Source organism: Centruroides vittatus, unplaced genomic scaffold (genome assembly GCF_030686945.1).
Source record: "Centruroides vittatus isolate TY-2023 unplaced genomic scaffold, ASM3068694v2 contig_134, whole genome shotgun sequence".
NCBI lineage: Eukaryota > Metazoa > Arthropoda > Arachnida > Scorpiones > Buthidae > Centruroides > Centruroides vittatus.
Window position 1 is genome coordinate 10,603 of NW_027120852.1, and position 22,395 is coordinate 32,997.

At 33.3% G+C, this 22,395-nt stretch overlaps 1 protein-coding gene and 1 long non-coding RNA gene across 2 annotated transcripts; both read right to left on the reverse strand.

The window, feature by feature from the left end:
- Nucleotides 1-170: 170 nt before the first annotated feature.
- On the reverse strand, nucleotides 171-18,310 carry LOC136990764 (zinc finger protein 271-like). Its single transcript, XM_067289200.1, has 7 exons — nucleotides 18,220-18,310; nucleotides 16,528-17,088; nucleotides 14,060-14,217; nucleotides 13,234-13,500; nucleotides 12,720-12,966; nucleotides 4,903-5,613; nucleotides 171-717 (listed from the first exon to the last, which is right to left on the reverse strand). Exons 1-7 carry the CDS (start codon nucleotides 18,308-18,310, stop codon nucleotides 401-403), a joined length of 2,352 nt encoding a protein of 783 aa, XP_067145301.1. The 3' UTR covers nucleotides 171-400.
- LOC136990758 (uncharacterized) lies at nucleotides 787-1,969 on the reverse strand. The gene is made up of 2 exons (XR_010883109.1): nucleotides 1,748-1,969; nucleotides 787-1,261 (listed from the first exon to the last, which is right to left on the reverse strand). It is a non-coding gene; the product is annotated as an uncharacterized lncRNA (long non-coding RNA).
- Nucleotides 18,311-22,395: the final 4,085 nt, after the last annotated feature.

Below are 22,395 nucleotides of genomic sequence, written 5' to 3' on the forward strand. Positions count from 1 at the left end.
TTCTGTTATATTTTTAATGTTTAAAATGTATGAAATACTTGTACATATTTAGTGACAAATAATTTTTACAAAATACATATGAATAGTTAAAATGAACATAATATTTATTTTGCACATGTAATAATTATCTAGTATATAAATGGAACTCTTCCAGATGATCTTATGAAACCAGTAACAATCTTTGTTGCTAGAAGAAACATTTTAGTAATTTGTAAAATAAATTAAAATTTTGCATAAAGTAAATAGTTAAAAGACTTTCCTGAAATGTGAAATTTACTTGGTAATAATGTATTGGTTGAAAATAGATTTGGTTACTCTTTATCACAAATGAATGGCCCTGAAAAGGGCCTTTTTTATTGTGAAATTATTTATTGATTTTCTGCTTCTGTTATGGAATTCCTTAATGAAGCAGCAATTTCATGCAAAGCAGCAGCCTTGTTTTCTGCTGCTGTTGCTTTCCTTTTTTCTGCTGCTGCCATCTTTTCTTCTGCTGCTGCCTTCCTTTTTCTGCTGCTGCCATCCTTCCTTCTGCTGCTGCCTTCCTTTCTTCTGCCGCTGCCTTCCTTTCTTCTGCTGTTGCTTTCCTTTCAATATTTTTTGCAATCTCACCCATTGCTTGTTGTATATTTTTGAAAATGAGCAACTTCTCATCTTCAGTTCTATTAAGGCTTTCTGCCATACATTCCCCAACAGATTTTTCGTGTTTTCGTTTTTTTCCTGGTCATAAATTTTTTAAAATTATTTTTTATATGTTAAATACTTAATATTGCAAAATAATATATCCACTTACTGTTAACATTTCTTAATGAAGTATTCAGATGTACTTGGAGACAATCAGTTGGGTTGCAATCATTTGGAGGCAGTTCGAAATATGTATTTTGATGCATAGATATATCATCCTCTAAGTATGCACTTTCATTTATAGAATTATTTGATTGTACACAAGAATTATTACTGTCAATCATAGAGTTTAATAACTCTCGTATTATAGGAACCATTTGGTTCCTATAATACATACAATTCCTATAATTACTGTAGTTTAATAAGCATGTTTTAATTTAAATATGATTTTTATTACCTGAACTCCTGCCTCATCAATTTGGGATTCTCCATAAACAGCAGTTAAACCAATTAAATTTAAAACTCTCTCTTCAACTTCAGTTAATTTTTGATTAACTGAAGGCCCACCTCCTGTTTGAATTGTTGATTTTTTTATTTGTGATGCTTTGCTTTTAATGTTGGCTTTCCAGTCACTCCATGTCTATGCAAATAATGTTTACATTTAATAATATGTATTGCATTATTTAATCATAATACTAATTCTAATTTGGTTATAAGGTTTATAGCAGCAGAAATTGTGGCAAAATTAAGTGTATTTTATTCTTAACGAATTAATTTAAAAATACATAAATTACATGAAATCATGTAGAAATATACAAAGAAACTTAGACATACTTTGTTTAATTATAAAATGTTAGCAAAATATAATAATAGAAATCTTTATTTTGTAGATTTTATCTAAGTTTAATATTGGCTTTAATTCATTAGTTTAGTAAAAAAAAATTCATTCTATATACGTAACTTACAGTAAACTATACACTATACATAAATAACTAGACTATCTATCACACAAATTTTAAGTTTTAAAAACAATATTTGCTTAACGGATGGGCTGACAAAATAGACCCAGTAAATTAATTTAAAATACTAAACATGCAGAACTTATAAATATATGAATATCACTTACTTTTCGCCATTTTTCCGGATCTTTTTGTGAGCCGACTCCATCGGAATTCAGACAGTCGGCTATTTCTTGCCACAATTTCTGGCGATCTTTTGCAGTAAACGAAGAATCTAATTTCCCTGACATTAATTTAGGGTGTTCTTCGATAAAATTCACAAGCATCTCGAATTGGCGACTTGTGGTTCGTTGACTTCGTTGTCCTTTTTTCGACATTTTAAACAAAATTAAAAACTACAGTATATCACTAACGCTGGTTCAGACAATGCTATAAGCACGTTCTTCGCTTAGAAAATGGCGGGTTGCAGTCACGTGACAAAAATACAATGTTAACTAAACTGTGATTGGTTAAAGCGTAATAGCTATCGATAGCATGGAACCCAGACGCATCTCGACCGACTACCCGTAGCGAAACCCACTTAACGTAGAGCACAGAATAGCGATTTATCTAAGGTTCGTTAACTGCCTTTCGCTAAGGGGACTTATCGAATGTCCCGTGTATCGCTGTCGTTGAGTTATCGGAAGAGCTCAGAATAGGTCCCAGGTAGGTGTGCGGCGCGTGCATGCACGCGGGTTGCCAAATCCCGAGGGTGCCGATACCGGTCAATGTCAAATGCCTCTTTTGTGGCATCACTAGTATACCTCAAAGGACGCCACAGGGCTGTTGTAAATTTTAAACGTTTCTCACCATAGCTGTAAAAATCTAAATATGTTAAACTTAATAGTCATTTGTTTTCTAACTCAATCGTTTTAATACCAGGTGTACACGGAAATCAGTTTCCCACTGTACTGAGTTAGTGATTGGTTCGGTTAAGCTTTTGTTTAAGTAAAATTCTGGCTCTTTCGGCAGGGTTTTATTTATGTCCCCATTCCCTAATCTCTTAATTATTTAACTACTACTTAGTAGAAATAAGTCGAAACCGGTTACTTTGTACTCGAATATTTGTAGTCTTGGGAAAACAGTGGAAAGACAAATTTTTATGACAACCGATACGTAAATCGTAAATTTAAAGAAAATAAATTCTAGAGCTTTTTTTGTACCATTGTACGTCTCATTTGTTAAATTTGGTTGTAAATGATGCTGCCAAAGTAACAGATAATTTTTTAACATTATACAAGAATTGTACACGTTTTTTCTGCATCGCCTTACCGATGGGACGTACTAAATCGTAATACCACCGGTTTAACATTGAAATCCGTAAGTAATATAAGATGGGAAAGCGGAATAAACACGGAATAAATATATCCAATATTTTAATGGATTTTTTAAAACTCCTGTCAACTATACAGAACTATCATAAAAACATGCCAGTAAACTCCTATCGGTTGAGTTAAGTTATAAATCTAGTCTAGGGTGGGCAACCTTTTTTATAACACGAGCCAGAATAAATTTTATGTTTTTTCCGCGGACCGTAGTAGTTAATTGACGACTTCTTGTGACTCGTAATTTTTTTAGTCTGCAAATACGAAATAAATAAATAAAAAGTTAATAACTCCGATGGTCGATGGTCGATACTCCGATCAGTCAATCTAATTCTTATTTTAGTAACGAAAAATCTTGCTACCGAGAATGCCCATAAGATTCAATTGATGCGAGGGAATCGTGTTTAATTAATGTTTAATTTAAGAGAAAACGGATTTTATGTGTTTTTCACCTGTAGCCTGGAAAATTTGTAGTTCATTTTCGAGATTGTAGTACTTCTTTCGTTCTCTAGTATTCTCGATTTGTCTACCTGGACTGCTGTAATAGAAGAATCATAACCCAATAATTCGGCAGTTCGTTTGTCTTTAATAATCAGGTTACGAAGAGGAACTTCATACCCGCACACTTCGTACTCGTTTGTATCTTTGCCCAATTTGCACAACCTAAAGTTACGCAGTTATTGAAGCTACTGAGCATGGTCAAAAATTAAGACAGCGTAAGCGCAATTATTCCAGATATTACTGGCAAAGAATTTTGAGAGTCCTGCCACAAATAAGCTACGTATTGATCATTTGTGACGTGCCATAACGAAAGAACAAATTAAAAAAACTAATAAGTAGGTTTAAAATTAATAAATACAAATTTATTCTGACAGTTTATGAGTTATTTATACTTTCTATTCGCAAAATTTCCTCAATCTTAACGTAAAATAAGAAAAAAGTGAATTTTTCAGAAATTTGCGGGATTTCCCGGGTTAAAAAAACAACAGGGATCCCGAGACCCCGTTTGAGAAACCTTAGTGCTACAGTTAGAAGCAGGAATTCTATAAATTGTAACAATGAAAAATTTGTTTAGTTATTGCGGTAATGTCAATATAATTGTTACAGTGCGTAAGTTCGAGTTTAGATTTATAGTTATTATCTTTATTAATATATAAAACAATACCACCATGTTGGTTGATTTTTCGTTCGAATTTCGTAATATGTATGCATAACAGGGGAAAGTGTTGGAATCGCGTAAAATTTGACCTTTTGGGTGTTTGCAAATCTCCAACTCTTCAGATCGTCTGACCTCAAAAAAGTCAAAAAGGGGTAAATTACGTGGTCGTGTAGTTTGTCTGCGTATTGGCATCTATTTCGTTTAACGTCTCAAAATGGGGTAAGGATTAATGCTTTTGCTATTTTATAATAATTAACTTATATTAAAATCTCGTAAAAGATGGCGCCACATTCAATTTTGTTCCCCTGGTTGAAGCTTAATAACCATTATGCTTTTTGTCGAAAATTTCTGAAATTTTTCAGGGATGTTGCATATTCAACCAATAAGCTTTCAAACTCAGCTGACTTTTGAAAAAAAAAAAAAAAACAAACCAATCTTAAGACGAATAAAACGTGTTGGAAGCAAAATGATTTACTTGAATTATTCATGGAAGAAAAGACAAGCATTAGTTATTTTATTCATTTATTCCTTTCGTTTTCAACACACGAGTCAGGGCTACAGACCGATTAAAAAATAATAATGAGAATGAAAAAATCAGTTCGAAAGTTCGCAACGTCCATTAAGATGTATTTTTACTATTTTAAACTTCCATTTGTTAAAAATAGTTATATAAAACATTTTGTTCAAATCCACAAAATGAAACGTTTCAAATACAATACAAAAATTACAATAAAATAACATTTCAAAATTTATTTTGTTTCCCGTTTCTTTCGTGGAAAATATCATTTAAAATTCTTATTATGATGTTTAATAATATGATAATTTAAACTACCTTTAAAACGGAACTTTTGTACACAATAATTACAAGAGAATGGCTTCTCTCCAGTGTGAAGACGAACATGACCTATCAGATGACATTTTTGTCTAAAACTTCGTTTGCAATAATCACAGGTAAAGGGTTTCTCCCCTGTGTGAGTACGCAGATGTTGAATCAGATTTTTTTTCTGTGCAAAACGTTGTTTGCAATGGTCACAGGTAAAGGGTTTCTCCCCTGTGTGAGTTCGCTTATGCTGAATCAGATTTTTTTTCTGTGCAAAACGTTGTTTGCAATAATCACAGGTAAAGGGTTTCTCCCCTGTGTGAGTTCGCTTATGCTGAATCAGAGACCTTTTTCGTGTAAAACGTTGTTTGCAATGGTCACAGGTAAAGGGTTTCTCCCCTGTGTGAGTACGCAAATGTCGAATCAAGACATGTTTTTGTATGAAACTTCGTTTGCAATGATCACAAGTAAAGGATTTCTCTCTGATGTGAGTCTTGACGTGGTAATGTAGACTGCTGGGGTGGCTGAACTGACGAGTACAGAATTTGCAAGATAAAAGTCCTTCTCCAGTGTGAATCCTTTGATGATATTTTAAATTACACTTCGAAGCGAATTCTTCCTTGCAACTGTCACATTTATACTTCCCATTCTTTGACTTCTGAATGTTTAAACCTGTAAAATACGATAAATAAAAATATTAAAAGCATTGTCTAAAGATCGAAACTCTCTTCAATTTATTGTCAAGCAAATATCTAAATTCTAGCACTATATTTTTAAAGTTTTGTATGCGGATAGAAAACTACTTTGCAATTTTCCCACGAGTTTCCTTACACTAAAAGCTAAAAGTTACAATCTATTGCCACGATTTCACCATACCACACCCTCACTGTTTACATCATTGTTCACAAATATCATCAACCGGCATAAATACTATCACAAATCAATGTAATTTATACAGTTTTTTTCTTTTAAACAATTTATATGCATTTTGCAACAAAAGTATGTAGGTAATAATGATAAATGTCGATAATTTTCTGTTTTTCTTCATTAGCAGAAAATATGCTTTCTCTTTCGATTAACTCTTGTATGATTTCTTATCACTGACTTCAATCTGTCTTCCTTAAAGAAAACTTTAACATATTCTTCGGCTGTTATTAGAAATGGTCTTAATTGGTGGATGGGGATCTGGAAATAATAAAAAGTATTGTATAAGACTTGATAGAAGAATGAGGTCAAAACATTACTTTCTACATCAAAATGAATATTTTAAAACTAAAACTGATAATTCTGGAAATTCTTCGGCATTTTGCACCAGGAAATTAAATCTTTGTCGAAATCTGAAAAAGAAAGAGATTCCAGTTTAATATTTCTTATTATTATTCTCCGTTATTTCTTGTTAGGTAGAATGAAATTCCACCTAACAAGAAATATCTGAGAATTTCGACTTTCGCTTCGTAAGAACTCTTTCTTCTGTATTTTCCTGGTAATATAATCAGCGAAAAGATTTTCTTCTTCAATCGACTCTGTAAATCAGTATGTCAGATTAATAAATTGTAATCATTCTATTGATTATCTATCAGTTTCACTCTTTTCAATTCGAAAAGAGTAAAGAACTGTAAAAGTGATAAAGACGAAACTAACTTTTAATATTTGCCGAATATAATCACTTATTTTGGTAACCACTGAAAAGAGGTTTATAGACGAATAAACAATGTGAATAAGAAGTACAGAAATTCTTTCTTCCTTTTCTCTGTAAGCTTTCAGGTGAGTTTGAGAATTTCGAAACAACATTTTTAACATCCAAAAATTTCACTGGACGACAACATTATTCGCTTCATTTATTTTTAAGTATGCATTTCGGAACGATGTATACTTTCGTTCCCTCTTCAGTGATATCTCTATACAAGAAGTAATTATATTAAATATCATACATTACTCATATTTTAACACAATAATGAAATAATTACTCACATATTATAAAATCTAGTTGCGTATCTTTCCCGGCTTTTCTCAGATTCTATCATAAAAATTTTAGGTTAAATTTCGGATGCGTATACTGTCATAGCGGCGCTTCTGTTAGGTTAGGTTAGATTAGATTAACTATATTTTTAGTAGATGTCTCCTTTCTTTTAATTTTGTTCAGTAACTACCGTGAATCAATAACTAGTGATGTTAAGCACATGGCGGCCTACCGGCAACTCCCCTCCGGGAGGTTATTCGGGAACACGAACAGTCAGAACGCCGCCATGACAGTATACAAATCTGAAATTCAACCAAATTTTCTATATAGTATTTCCAGATCGTATACACATTCATGAATAAAGTACAGCAAAATACATGAAAAACAACAAGTTTCAATTAGTTCAATAGAAAATATACTTTACCAGTTCTTCTCTTCCATCCTCCGTTTTATTCACAAATACGTAACGTAACTGTCAATTTTTTTAAAAAGAACAAGTGGCGCCACCTAATTAAAATTCAAAATAGTTCATTTCTAAAAGTAAAATATAAAAAGTAATCTTTCATTGAGATATTATTGAAAAAAATGAACAACTGTCAAGTATTATGAATATTTGATTTATTAAAGAAAGTATTGTTTATGGGCGGTAAAACAAGGACAATTTGTTCTCTATTCTTTTCCATTGACCATATTTATGGGATTCACTGATAACAATAACCAATCTGTATATAGATATATAAATCAGTTTTTGTTGGTTTGTCCTTTATACAAATCTTTATTGTTAAACCCATCTGCACCAAACTTTGTAGGTGTATTACTCGTCTGGACGTCTCCGATTCGAACGAAACTTGACCACCGCTAAGCCCTAAACATAAACAGAATAGTAGGACCTTCTTCTCCAGCTTTTACGAAAAACGGGACTTCGAAAATTGAGTATTTACCTTATAAATCTATGGAAGATTCACTTGTAATTGCCATAAGACGCCAGGCATCGGAGTTGTGCGATGTACGTAGGGTTGTATTGTATTTAAAGTGTAACAAACACAAACAAACGAGGAAATTGTCCATAACGTTAACAATTAAAAATAATGTTGCATCTATGCTATTTTATCTTCCTATCACACTTGTCTTTTTTGTCCGTCGGCAGTGACTTCTGAAGCTTATTCGCTTCAGAATCGCCCATTTCCTCGAGACCCGGGTTCTAGTCCGAGGTGATCCGAGCTTTATTTCGAGGAACATCCTATAAAAACAGACACGCGCAGGTGTTACGCGTGTATGAAATGCCATTATTACTTTTTACGGTTTCTTGTACATTTTGTATAATAAATTTCAAGTGGTTAGTGACCAAAAGAATCACGTGGTGTATCATAAAAATTCAAAACAGATCAAAATGTGGATGGTCCTTTTCAGTAACCTGATATTTTACAGTTCAGCTATTCGAATGGACGTTTGTTGTTATTTTGATCAAACAATTATTTATAATATATTAATCAATAAATTTATTCTTTTTCAAGAAAATAACAACGAGAGATCATTTTACGAGTGTTTGGCTTAGAAATTTCGAAAAAATAAAAAACAGTTAAAATTTTCAAATTTAAAATATAAGGTGGCGCCGTTATATTTGCAATTTGAATTAAGTTATTTTCGAATATTCTTCTGCTTACGCCTGTAAAGTGCATTCTGCTACTTAGCCCTAGTAGCAAAAAACTAGTATTGAAGGGTACTGTAAGACGGTCGGGCCTGTACGGTGCGCATGCTCGATGTTGGTGATGTTTCAAACGAAAGTAATGAAAGTGACGAAGGAAAGGGGTTAACTCGTTCGACTTTACCAACGTACTCTATCTCAAACACGTTAATCTCGAAATTTATTCTCTCTCCTACATTTGCAGCCTAAATTCGATATATTTTCAATGTTTATCTCGAATAATTCTTTCCCAAAACTTCTATAACACAAATCGTGGACAAATTCAAAATTCAGCGACGACATTTTAACAGCATAAACTGTAGCTGAGAAACATCTCTTGCAATACAGTCCGTATTTGCTTTCAACATTGATTTTCTTTGATCTGATCGGCTGCGAGTTTGGCTTGTGTCTTATTAGTTGAAGAAAGTCGGGCATCAGAAATTATCGAGAAACTATTTCCGTTAAGATTCGTCAAAAACGTTTTCTTAGTACATATTACTGGTATGTGCAGTACTTGCTATTGCATTAATAAAATACCGTACTTTCAAACGAATTTATTACTGATACTGTTAGAACCTCTATACTATTTGCAATTTTTTTTTCGATTCCACGAGGTTCAAGATAGACAGGTTCAAATGTAATTCGAGTAGTTGAACAAATAGCTTTTCAGTATTGGCAATGTCACCAAAGGACGTTTCAGCTAATTATAATTAAAAAACTTGTCTATGTAGATGAAAATTGTTAGAAGAATTTTTGAATCTTCTGTATTCTATATTTTTTTATACTTCATTAAATGTAAATACCGTCGGCCGACTTTAAATAACTTACTCGATTCATTTGTTGTCCTTCATTCGGGTGGGTCGATCTGATTAGCGATAGTAACACGTGTTTGTCATTCTACGGGTGTTTCGCAAACTTTGCAACGTATACTTTTAATTAAGGATGTGTGACGTACGGCACGAGACGTTGTGGTACGGGATGTCGACTGTAGTTTTGTGGAGGCCGCGATAGCTTCGATATAGTTTTTGCCATGATCAGTTTTTGCAACTGCCGATGAAGGAGTTTTATGATTTTCTGTAGCTCTTCGTCCAATGCAGTGATTGGACGAAGTTATTCATTCGAGTCGGTTGGTTAAGATTTTTACATTATTGTTAAAATGTTACAGTAAGAACAGTTTATTAATTCATTAATACTCGTAGACATTTTTAAAACTAGTATTAAAGTCAAGAATGAATGACAATATTAACATCAGTAATAGTTGATAATCGTTAAGCCTTTAGTTCGGTATTATCAAACAAGATAATTAATCTAAGTATATCAATGTTAGTATATATTACATAGACGGCCGGTGGCAAAATGGCATCCTACCGCTCTGGGGGACCCGGGATCGAGTCCGAACGAGTCGAATAATCTCCAGAAATTTTTCGGGGGGTGGTCCGTTCGGATATGTCGGGCCCCCGTCCCTCACCACCCGGTCGCCTCGTTGTCGGCCTGGCCGAACTCATAATGGACCTTCTAAAAGAAACCCTCTTAGTGCCCACAGCGTGGAAAGAGTTAAAAAAAAAGTATATGCTACATAGGGTCTCTCATTTCTTCGTCTTTTCTTGTCCCGGAATACCGGGATAAAAGTGAACTGTTTCCCGGGATCCCGGGACAAAATTAATTATTTTTAAGTTATACAAAATATCATGAAATCAAATGATATAATTATTTTTCATTTTTAAGTAATTTAATACGTTCCGCAACCTCCGAAATCATATTAAAAATTACCTTTGAATTACGTAGAAATTTTCACAAATAGAAAATATTCATTAAAATTTGCTGTAAATTGATACAACAACAACAAAAATGCCTTTGAATTGAGTTGAAAATTTTTTAAAAATGAACTTAGATCAAACTTCTAACTTAGAAGGTAATTTTTGTTTTTTTAAATAAAATATAATACAAAATATTGTAAATTTTTATAAGATTTTAAAAAGCAAAGATGGTCGATACTCCCATCACTCGATCTAATTCTTATTTTAGTAATGAAAAGTCTCGCTACCGAGAATGCCTTTACCGATTCAATTAATGTGACTGGAATCGTGTTTAACGCATTTAAGACAGATGTGGTTTTTCACCTGTAGCCTGGAAAACTTCTAGTTTATTTTCGAGATTGTAGTACTTCTTTCGTTCTCTAGTATTCTCGATTTGTCTACCTCGACTGCTTTAATAGAAACATCGTAGCCCAATAATTCGGCAGTTCGTTTGTCTTTAATAATCAAGTTTGTCTTTAATAAACTTCGTACTTGCAGACTTCGTACTCGTTTGTATCTTTGCCCAATTTCTACAACCTGGCGTTAGGCAGTTATTGAAGCTACTGAGCATGGTTAAAAATTAAGACAGCGTAAACGCAATTATTCCAGATATTACTGGCAAAGAATTTTGAGAGTCCTGCCACAAATAAGCTACGTATTGATCATTTGTGACGTGCCATAAACGAGAAAAAATTAAAAAAACTAATAAGTAGGTTTAAAATTAATAAATACAAATTTATTCTGACAGTTTATGAGTTATTTATACTTTCTATTTGCAAAATTTCCTCAACCTTAACGTAAAATAAGAAAAAAGTGAATTTTTCAGAAATTTGCGGGATTTCCCGGGTTAAAAAAACAACAGGGATCCCGAGACCCCGTTTGAGAAACCTTAGTGCTACAGTTAGAAGCAGGAATTCTGTAAATTGTAACAATGAAAAATTTGTTTAGTTATTGCGGTAATGTCAATATAATTGTTACAGTGCGTAAGTTCGAGTTTAGATTTATAGTTATTATTTTTATTAATATATAAAACAATACCACCATGTTGGTTGATTTTTCGTTCGAATTTCGTAATATGTATGCATAACAGGGGAAAGTGTTGGAATCGCGTAAAATTTGACCTTTTGGGTGTGTTTGCAAATCTCCAACTCTTCAGAGCGTCTGACCTCTAAAAAGTCAAAAAGGGGTAAATTACGTGGTCTTCGTATTGGCATCTATTTCGTTTAACGTCTCAGGATGGGGTAAGGATTAATGCTTTTGCTATTTTATAATGATTAATTAAGGTAAACGTACCGGACACTTTAAGAGAAATTTTTCGATGTTTTTGAAACTGGACCCCTATTTGGAAGCTTTATGGCTTAAAAGTTATATTGTCTGTTAGACAAAATCTTCCTTCATTCAGTCTAAGGATTTTAATTGTGCCGGTCTCATAGAATACATTTTAATTTAATTTATTTTGTAAGGTTGAACATGTTTCAGTAGTGGACATTGAAAAAATTTAGGTATTTAGTAATGGACAGGCATTTGCACCATTAGTGGACAAGGAATATAGAAATGATTATATTCAAGATGAAATTGTTTTTATTTTTCACAACTTGCAGAATTTGACAGTCTTTACTATAAAGAACAAGAACACTGTTAATTATAATGAAAACTCATAATTAAATTAAATTAATTAAAATATCAAATTGCACAAATGTAAATTACATGTGCATAGTCTGTAATGTTTATATGAAAATTGAACTAGTAAGTATTATGAAACATAAATATAAAACATTTCAAAGTTAGTATAAGAAACTTTGTTATTTTGTTATTGTTGCATTATTCTTAACGAATACAAATGTTGAAGTAAACGAGACCAGTTTTAACATACTGGAATGAATTATTGTTACACTCGATATTAAACACTTAAAAATAATAGTATAAAACTGGGTTCTAAGTTACATTTAGGAGAATATTGACGCCAGCATAGTTTAAGGAAAAACTGTTGCATTGTTAATTTGTGTCGAATTACTTATTAATGTCAATGATTTTCGGGAATCGACAGCGACCCTCTTCCAAAAATTAGAGGCTTAGGAAGCCTCGAGTCAATTTGAGAGATATTTATCGTTATCTTTTTTATTTTTAGCAAATACGCTTTTTATCCTTTTTATGGAATTGAACACAATCACTTCCACGACATCATCACTGATTAACTTTTCACACACATTTGTACTTTCTTTTCTTACCAGACAAGGTGGCAACTACAAAATCATTCTCGTGCAGGATGTTTGATTCCCTTTCCTTTTCAATGGTATTCCGACTGTGACTTTCGGAATATTTTTCCTCTGAGTCCCATTTAAAGTCCCTTCGATACTTTCTCCTCTTTCTTCTATATCTTTTGATTCCCTAATTGCTGAACTTGGTTCAACAGTTTCATTTGAAGGAGGTTCAATATTTTCCTGAAACTGCATAATGTCTTCTCTTTCTTCTTCTTCTTCCGTAGCGTCTTCTACATATAACATAACGTCGTCTGTACTACTACCGTCCGATAGAATCCATGAACGTTTGTCTTTTGATGATGTCTCTTCCTTTCTCATTTTCTTCTTTCGTTGCCTTGTAATCTTCATTTACATTTTCACGGCTTTCTCTTCAGCTTTCGTTTTTTTCTCAGCAGTCTGTTCTTCTTTCTTTCTGTTTTGCCAAAGCTCTCTCCCTTTTCAGTTCTAGTTTTGCTATTTTCTTTGTTTCCTTATTTTCATAATATTCCTTTTAAGCTTTTGACGTAACTACAAAAGGTATGATTTCCTTTTTCTTCCTTTTGGTAGTGATTTCCCTGGGACAGAAAAGTGACCTTTTGAAAGGACTAGGTACTGTTTCAGAGATCTGACTCTTGTTGCGGCTATTTTGTGTACTTGTGGCAACATTGGTATTGCCAGTGTTTGAAGTACTAGGTCCTTCATTTTGATTGTAGTATCATTATGAATATCATGATTATACGAATTACTGAATGCACTGGTGTTACTGACATCATTTATCTCCTGGTTCAGATTGATTTGAGCAGTTTCAACTGTCGAATCTTCACGTTCTGATTCATTATTGTTGAAGGATTCGCTGTTGTTTCCAGCTGTTACTTGATTCATGACGTCTGTCTTCATCTAATGCCATAAATTGAACAGGGACTTGTCTGTAGCCTCAACATCTTCAGAAGAAACTAGTCTCAAATAACGCCACTTCGTCAGATCTCATGTAGATTTTTAATGTTTCAAAATCAACTCTTACATCACTTTTCGTGAGAGTACTGTCTGACTTCTTCTTGCACATTACTTTCCTACTTAGCATACCGGGTGCTGTAGTATCCCATGCCACCAAACTACTTTTGCGAAATACATTTTGGATTATGAGAGGACTTAATTTCTCCTCAAGTACCTCCTTAAGCAATGGGCAAAAATCTTTTTTTTTCAAAACAGAAGTTTCTGTTTTTCAGGAGCCATTCATGAACCTTTGTCCTCCAGCTCTCTTTAAGAGATCTGAATACCGTGACATCCATTGGTTGTATCAAATGAGTCGCATTTACATGGAGTGCAACTAAAACAATTCAATTTTCCTCGCAGAACCTGCTCGTATGGAGGGTTAAATGTGGTGTCCATCAATGAACAGGATGACTGGTTGTGGAATACCATTTCGGGAAAGCCAAGAATGGAACACGTTGCATACGAATTCATAAAACAAGGCCCTTGTCATCCAACCAGATTCCGATTTACCCAGGCCCCAGTCAGCTGGTACACTATTTACTAACTCTTGAGGGATTCTTTCGTACTTGAATACAACCAAAGGAGGTGCAAGCTGACCCTTGGCATTGGCCGTTATGAGAACTGTATGGCATTATTTCTCGTCTGGATTAATACACTGATAAATGTTTTTATCGTCTTTCATAACAAGTACCCTATTGCCTTTTGGGTTCAGAAAAATGCTGATTCGTCACTATTGATAACTCGGTTAGGACTAGATAAAATATGTTCCAATCCATGGTTTTTCAGATAAGTGTAAACTTCATTATACTACTTGTGGAGTCCCTCCTGCGTAATGCCGGCTCTACTTGCAGTTAGATTCTGTGCTATTCTTGTTGAAACAGACGGATTTCTTCTCTGGAAACTTTTAAACCAAGTTCGACGAGGGCGGGCATTTATGAAGTTGTTAGGTCTCCCTACATCTTTGATTAATCTCTGAACGCTGTCTAGCAGGTCTTTCCTGTTAACAGGAAACCCTGCCTCTGCTGTTGATGCTATCCATAGAACTAAAATATCTTCTTCTTTTGATAATGTTGGAGCGGGTCCCATTTTCTTAAATTTGTAAGTGTCATCTTTCACGAACCTCCGGAATGTTGATCGAGGAACTCCATGTGTTTTTGCAGCGGTGTTAAGTGGAATCCCACGATGGACATCATTTACTGCATCCTTGATTCTGTGTTCTTCATAAGACCATTACTTTCGCTTTTGTGATGGCATGTTTCTCGATCTGAAAAAAATACTGGACGTGCATCTAAGGCTTATGATTTTAAAACTGAACTGAACGAAAAGGATACAAACAACCTTTTATCAAAATACATCTCTACTGGAGACTTTGGTATGAATGTTCACTATTAATGCATGTTTTGTCCACTATTGAAACACCTCATTTCAATAAACAGACATTCACAGTTTAAAAGTGAACACTCCCTGTCCATGACTAGACAGAGTAACCAAAAAAATGCCTGCATCAACATTGTATGTTACTTAACATTAGGTGATTTCATTTTTCACTTGATACTGATTAAAAGTGAAAAGTTCATTTTCACTAGTTGTGGCCACCTCTTGTCCACTACTAAAAATATACAATATTTTTGTTTCATTAGTGGACATCTCAATAAATTGACTTGGGAAATAAAAATACTATTAGGAAGGTCTTAAAACATACCAACGAAGCTCATATTAATAGTATATCACCAAAAACCTTCTGTGAAATTAACTGTTAATACAGCAAGCATGGTTTCACTTACCTAGTCCTTAAGGAAACGGACAGCAGACTCACTTATCTTCATACATCAGCAGGAACGCCATTACTAATGAGCGTGGGAAACATTGCATGATGCACTAGAAAAGGGTCAGCGCGAGTTACCACCACAAGAGGGTTCTGTCTACTGAATGATTTGTATGTTTGAACAGTGAAGCCATCTACAATCTTATTACTCATATTTAAAGTTCAAAGTGTCCACTACTAACGAATTGTCCACTACCAGTGCATTTACCTTATATTAAAAAATTTTTATAAAAAAATCTCGTAAAAGATGGAGCCACATACAATTTTATTCATTTACTAAGATTAATAATATAAAACCGATTTTTTAAATAAAATGCCAAAACAAACAAGAATATTACACAACTCTATATTAGATTTTTTACTTTATGTAACAGAGAAAAAATATGGAGATCGATCAAAAAATGACCCTCCAAGAATTTTAAATTTTTGGCACAGAACAGTCTAATACATCCAGAAATGCAGAATTCGGGTCTTTTTTCTGTATATATGGATGTTAATGTCTGATGGGCACAATTTTGTTTACCCTGATTGAAGCTTAATAACTATTATGCTTTTTGTCAAAAATTTCTGAAATTTTTCAGGAATGTTGTGTATTCAACCAATAAGCTTTCAAACTCACCTGACTTTTGAAAAAAAAAAAAAAAAAAAAAAAAAAAAAAAACAATCTTCAGACCAATAGAACGTGTTGAAGCAAACTGATTTGTTTTAATTGTGATTTATTCATGGAAGAAAAGACAAGCATTAGTTATTTTATTCATTTATTCCTTTCGTTTTCAACACACGAGTCAGGGCTACAGATCGATTAAAAAATAATAGTGAGAATGAAACAATCAGTTCGAAAGTTCGCAACGTCCATTAAGATGTATTTTTACTAATTTAAACTTACATTTGTTAAAAATAGTTATACAAAACATTTTGTTCAAATCCACAACATGAAACATTTCAGATACAATACAGAAATTACAATAAAATAAAACATCAAAATTTACTTTTGTTTTCCCGTTTCTTTCATGGAAAATATCATTTAAAATTTTTATTATTGTGATGTTTAATAACATGACAATTTAAATTAGCTTTAAAACGGAACATTTGTAAGCACTAATTACATGAGAATGACTTTTCCTCTGAATGAATTCGAAGGTGTCGAATCAGATTTCCTTTCAATGGAAAACTTTGTTTACAATGATCGCAGGTAAACGGTTTCTCTCCTGTGTGAATACGCAGATGTCGAATCAGAGACCCTTTCACTGTAAAACGTTGTTTACAATGATCGCAGGTAAAGGGTTTCTCTCCGGTGTGAGTTCGCATATGCTGAATCAGAGACCCTTTTTGTGTAAAACGTTGTTTACAATGATTGCAGGTAAACGGTTTCTCTCCGGTGTGAGTACGCAAATGTTGAATCAAGTCATGTTTTTGTATGAAACTTCGTTTGCAATGATCACAAGTAAAGGATTTCTCTCCGATGTGAGTCTTGACGTGGTAATGTAGACTGCTGGGGTGGCTGAACTGACGAGTACAGAATTTGCAAGATAAAAGTCCTTCTCCAGTGTGAATCCTTCGATGATATTTTAAATTATACTTCGAAGCGAATTCTTCCTTGCAACTGTCACATTTATACTTCCCATTCTTTGACTTCTGAATGTTTAAACCTGTAAAATACGATAAATAAAAATATTAAAAGCATTGTCTAAAGATCGAAACTCTCTTCAATTTATTGTCAAGCAAATATCTAAATTCTAGCGCTATATTTTTAAAGTTTTGTATGCGGATAGAAAACTACTTTGCAATTTTCCCTACGAGTTTCCTTAAACTAAAAGTTAAGGGTTACAATCTATTCCCACGATTTAACCACACCACACCCTCACTGTTTACACTACTGTTCACAAATATTATCAACAGGCATAAATACTATCACAAATCAATGTAGTTTATAGTTTTTATCTGGAAACAGTTTATACGCATTTTGCAACAAAAGTATGTAGATAATAACGATAAATGTAGATAATTTTCTGTTTTTCATCATTTGCACATAATATGCTTTCTCCTTCGATGACTTCTTGTATGATTTCTTATCACACACTTGAATTTGTCTTCCTTAAACAAAAGTTTAACACGTTCTTCGGCTGTTATTAGAAATGGTCTTAATTGGTGGATGGGGATCTGGAAATAATAAAAAGTATTGTATAAGACTTGATAGAAGAATGAGGTCAAAACATTACTTTCTACATCAAAATGAATATTTTAAAAGTAAAACTGATAATTCTGGAAATTCTTCGGCATTTTGCACCAGGAAATTAAATCTTTGTCGAAATCTGAAAAAGAAAGAGATTCCAGTTTAATATTTCTTATTATTATTCTCCGTTATTTCTTGTTAGGTAGAATGAAATTCCACCTAACAAGAAATATCTGAGAATTTTGACTTTCGCTTCGTAAGAACTCTTTCTTCTGTATTTTCCTGGTAATATAATCAGCAAAAAGATTTTCTTCTTCAATCGACTCTGTAAATCAGTATGTCAGATTAATAAATTGTAATCATTCTATTGATTATCTATCAGTTTCACTCTTTTCAATTCGAAAAGAGTAAAGAACTGTAAAAGTGATAAAGACGAAACGAACTTTTAATATTTGCCGAATATAATCACTTATTTTGGTAACCAGTGAAAAGAGGTTTATAGACGAATAAACAATGTGAATAAGAAGTACAGAAATTCTTCCTTCCTTTTCTCTGTAAACTTTCAGGTGAGTTTGAGAATTTCGAAACAACATTTTTAACATCCAAAGGTTTCACTGGACGACAACATTATTCGCTTCATTTATTTTTAAGTATGCATTTCGGAACGTCGTGTGCTTTCGTTCCCTCTTCAGTGATATCTCTATACAAGAAGTCATCATATTAAATATCATACATTACTGATATTTTAAAACAATAATGAAATAAGTACTTACATATTATAAAATCTAGTTACGTAACTTTCCCGGCTTTTATGAGATTTTATCATAAAAATTTTATATACAGTATTCATAATTATTATAGAATAGCAAAGGACTTAATTTTGAGGGTACAGATGACTTTTATAAAGATCTGTAAATGCTAATAACAAATAAAATCTTCATTAAGTGCAACCTCGTGCGAGATACGACACGTGATCACCCTCTATCTCCACTCCCCTCGACCTTTTATCACTAAAATTTAATAGCCTCATTGCCCTTATACACAGCTACCGTGTTCCAAATTTCCTTTATTAATCTTTACCCCATCCTGAGATATTAAATGGAATAGACGACAACACACACACGCATACATATCCACAGAATTTTTTGCCATTTCTCGGTTCGGGAAGTCTCAAAACGTAAAGATTTGAAAAAAACTCGGAGGGTGACATTTGACACGATTCCATTATTTTCCCTTGTCAGATACACATAACAGCTGGGAAAGTAAAAGTTATTGATAGTTCCGAACAATGTTTAGAATTCATATATAGTATTTCCAGATCGTATACACTTTTATGAATAAAATACAGCAAAGTACATAAAAAACAACAAGTTTCAATTCGTTCAATAGAAAATATACTTTACCAGTTCTTCCCTGCCATCCTCCGTTTTCTTCTCAAATACGTAACGCAACTGTCAGTTTTTTAAAAAAAAAAACAAGTGGCGCCACCTAATTAAAATTGAAAATAGTTCATTTTTAAAAGTAATTTATAAAAAGTAATTTTTCATTGGAATATTATTGAAAAAAATGAATAACTGTCAAGTATTATGAATATTTGATTTATTAAAGAAAGTACTGTTTATGAACGATAAAACAAGGACAATTTGTGTTTGAATCGGTTCATTCTTTTCCATTGAGCATATTTGTGGGATTCACTGATAACAATTACCAATCTGTATATAGATTTATAAATCAGTTTTTGTTGGTTTGTCCTTTATACAAATCTTTATTGTTAAACCCATCTGGACCGAACTTTATAGAGTATAACTCTTCCGGTGGTCTCCGATTCGAACGAAACTTCAACAGCACTAAGCCCTAAACACAAACAGATCCTTGTCCAAATAAGAGGATCTTCTTCTCCAGCTTTTACGAAAAACGGAACTTCGAAAATTGAGTATTCAGCTTATAAATCTCTAGATGATTCACTTCTTGTAATTGCCATAAGACGCCAGGCATCGGAGTTGTGCGACGTTCGTAGGGTTGTATTTTATTTAAAGTGTAACAAACACAAACAAACGAGGAAATTGTCCATAACGTTAACAATTAAAAATAACGTTGCGTTTATGCTAACCTATCTTCTTATCACACTTGACTTTTTTGTCTGTCGGCAGTGACTTCTGGAGCTTATTCGCTTCAGAATCGCTTATTTCCTCGAGACCCGGGTTCGAGTCCGAGGTGATTCGAGCTTTATTTCGAGGAACATTCTATAAAAACAGACACGCGCAGGTGTTACGCGTGTATGAAATGCCATTATTACTTTTTACGATTTCTTCTGCATTTTGTATAATAAATTTCAAGTATTAAGTGACCCAAGGAATAACGTAGTGTACTATATATCATAAAAATACAAAAGAGATCAAAAAGTAGCTGGTCCTTTTCAGTAAACTGATATTTTACAGTTCAGCTATTCGAACGCACGTTTGTTGCTATTTTGATCAAACAATTATTTATAATATGTTAATGAATAAATTTGTTCTTTTTCAACAAAATGTAAACGCGAGATCATTTTCCGAGTGTTTGGCTTAGAAATTTCGAAAAAATAAAAGAAAATTAAAATTTTTAAATTGTAAATATAAGATGGCGCCGTTATATTTACAATTTGAATTAAGTTATTTTCGAATATTCTTCTGCTTACGCCTGTAAAGTGCATTCTGCTTCTTAGCTCTAGTAGCAAAACACTAGTATTGATGGGTATTGTAAGACGGTCGGGCCTGTACGGTGATCAGGCTCGATGTTGATGATGTTTCAGACGAAACTAACGAAATTGACGAAGGAAAGGGGTTAACTCGTTCGACTTTACCAACGTACTCTATCTCAAATACGTTAATCTCGAAATTTATTTTTTCTTCTTCATTTGCAGCCTAAATTCGATATATTTTCAATGTTTATCTCGAATAATTCTTTCCCAAAACTTCTATAACACAAATCGTGGACAAATTCAAAATTCAGCGACGACATTTTAACAGCATAAACTGTAGCTGAGAAACATCTCTTGCAATACAGTCCGTATTTGCTTTCAACGTTGATTTTCTCTGATCTGATCGGCTGCGAGTTTGGCTTGTGTCTTATTAGTTGAAGAAAGTCGGGCATCAGAAATTATCGACAAACTATTTCCGTTAAGGTTCGTCAAAAACGTTTTCTTAGTACATTTTACTGGTATGTACAGTACTTGTTATTGCATTAATAAAATTCCATACTTTCAAACAAATTTATTAGTGATACTGTAAGAACCTCTATACTATTTGGAATTATTTCTCGATTCCACGAGATTTGAGATAGACAGGTTCAAATGTAATTCGAGTAGTTGAACAAATAGCTTTTTAGTTTTGGCAATGTCACCAAAGGACGTTTCAGCTAATTATAATTAAAACACTTGTGTATGTAGATGAAGATTGTTAGAAGAATTTTTGAATCTTCTGTATTTTATATTTTTTTTATACTTTATTAAATGTAATTACCTTCGGCCGACTTTAAATGAACTTACTCGATTCATTTTTTGTCCTTCTTCATTCGGGTGGGTCGCTCTGATTAGCGATAGTAACACGTGTTTGTTTTTCTACGGGTGTTTCGCAAACTTTGCAACGTATACTTTTAATTAACCACGTGTGACGTACGGCACGAGATGTTGTGGTACGGAATGTCGACTGTAGTTTTGTGGAGGCCGCGATAGCTTCGATGTAGTTCCTGCCATGATCAGTTTTTGCAACTGCCGATGAAGGAGTTTTGCGATTTTCTGTAGCTCTTCGTCCAATGCACTGATGACGAGGCTGGCAAACTCTTCCATTGTCTACAATGTCTTGGTCTCGAACTTGTACGAGTGAATTTCATGCTATAAAAAACTAATGAAATCACGACTAGCTGTACCGTGATCGATTATCGGTTAAGAGGTTGTTCGTGGCCAATAGATGAATTTTTGTTGAAAGTTCCTGGTGAAAATTCGATGTTGGAAAGGAAGTGACTCAATTGAAGGATGTCGTCATATCCTTTTCATTTTATAATCGTGGAAAAAATTGCGGCAAGTTTTTAACAAGTTTTAACATAATCGACTACTATGTTTATTCAAAAATCTGTCGTCAAGTTCGGGCTCTCACACGACTAAATGAGAATCAATACAGAATGAATTTTATTTGTATTTTTATTTAATAATTATGCAGATATATTCTTGAATTTACGTATATTTAATTATATCTGAGTGTAGGGTAGCCATTGCCATTTGCCATTGCAATATCTTCTTCTGCGGCACAGCAGACCATTTGATATAACTCGTTGTTAAGATATTCTACTCAAAAGTGAACCAACTCGTTACAAAATTCTGATACCCTTCCTATAATAACGTATTCGACATTTGTAAAATTTTGATGCGATTTTAATTTCAGAACTAATTTCAATTTAAATAGCTAAAACGAGAGCGATTAACTTACACTCTCATATCGTCGTCTCTGTGTTAGCGTGTGTGTCCCCGATCAAAAGAACGTCAGTTGATTCTTCCTTACTCGAAACCACGCTTTTATTTCTAATAAAATAAACAATGTTCAACATAATTCTCATGGATCCAAACTTACGTGACAACTCATTATTAATACGTAAAACTGATATGTTTGATTACATTAGATCAAATTACGCGACGAGGTTAGATAATTCGTCCCTCAGTCAGGTGGATGAGTGATGTGGGTAAATATGTAGGAATGAGAGCGACGAAACATTTATTATAAACAATAATTTTCCAAATAGACTTGAAAAACGTCTGTAGGCCCGGATACGT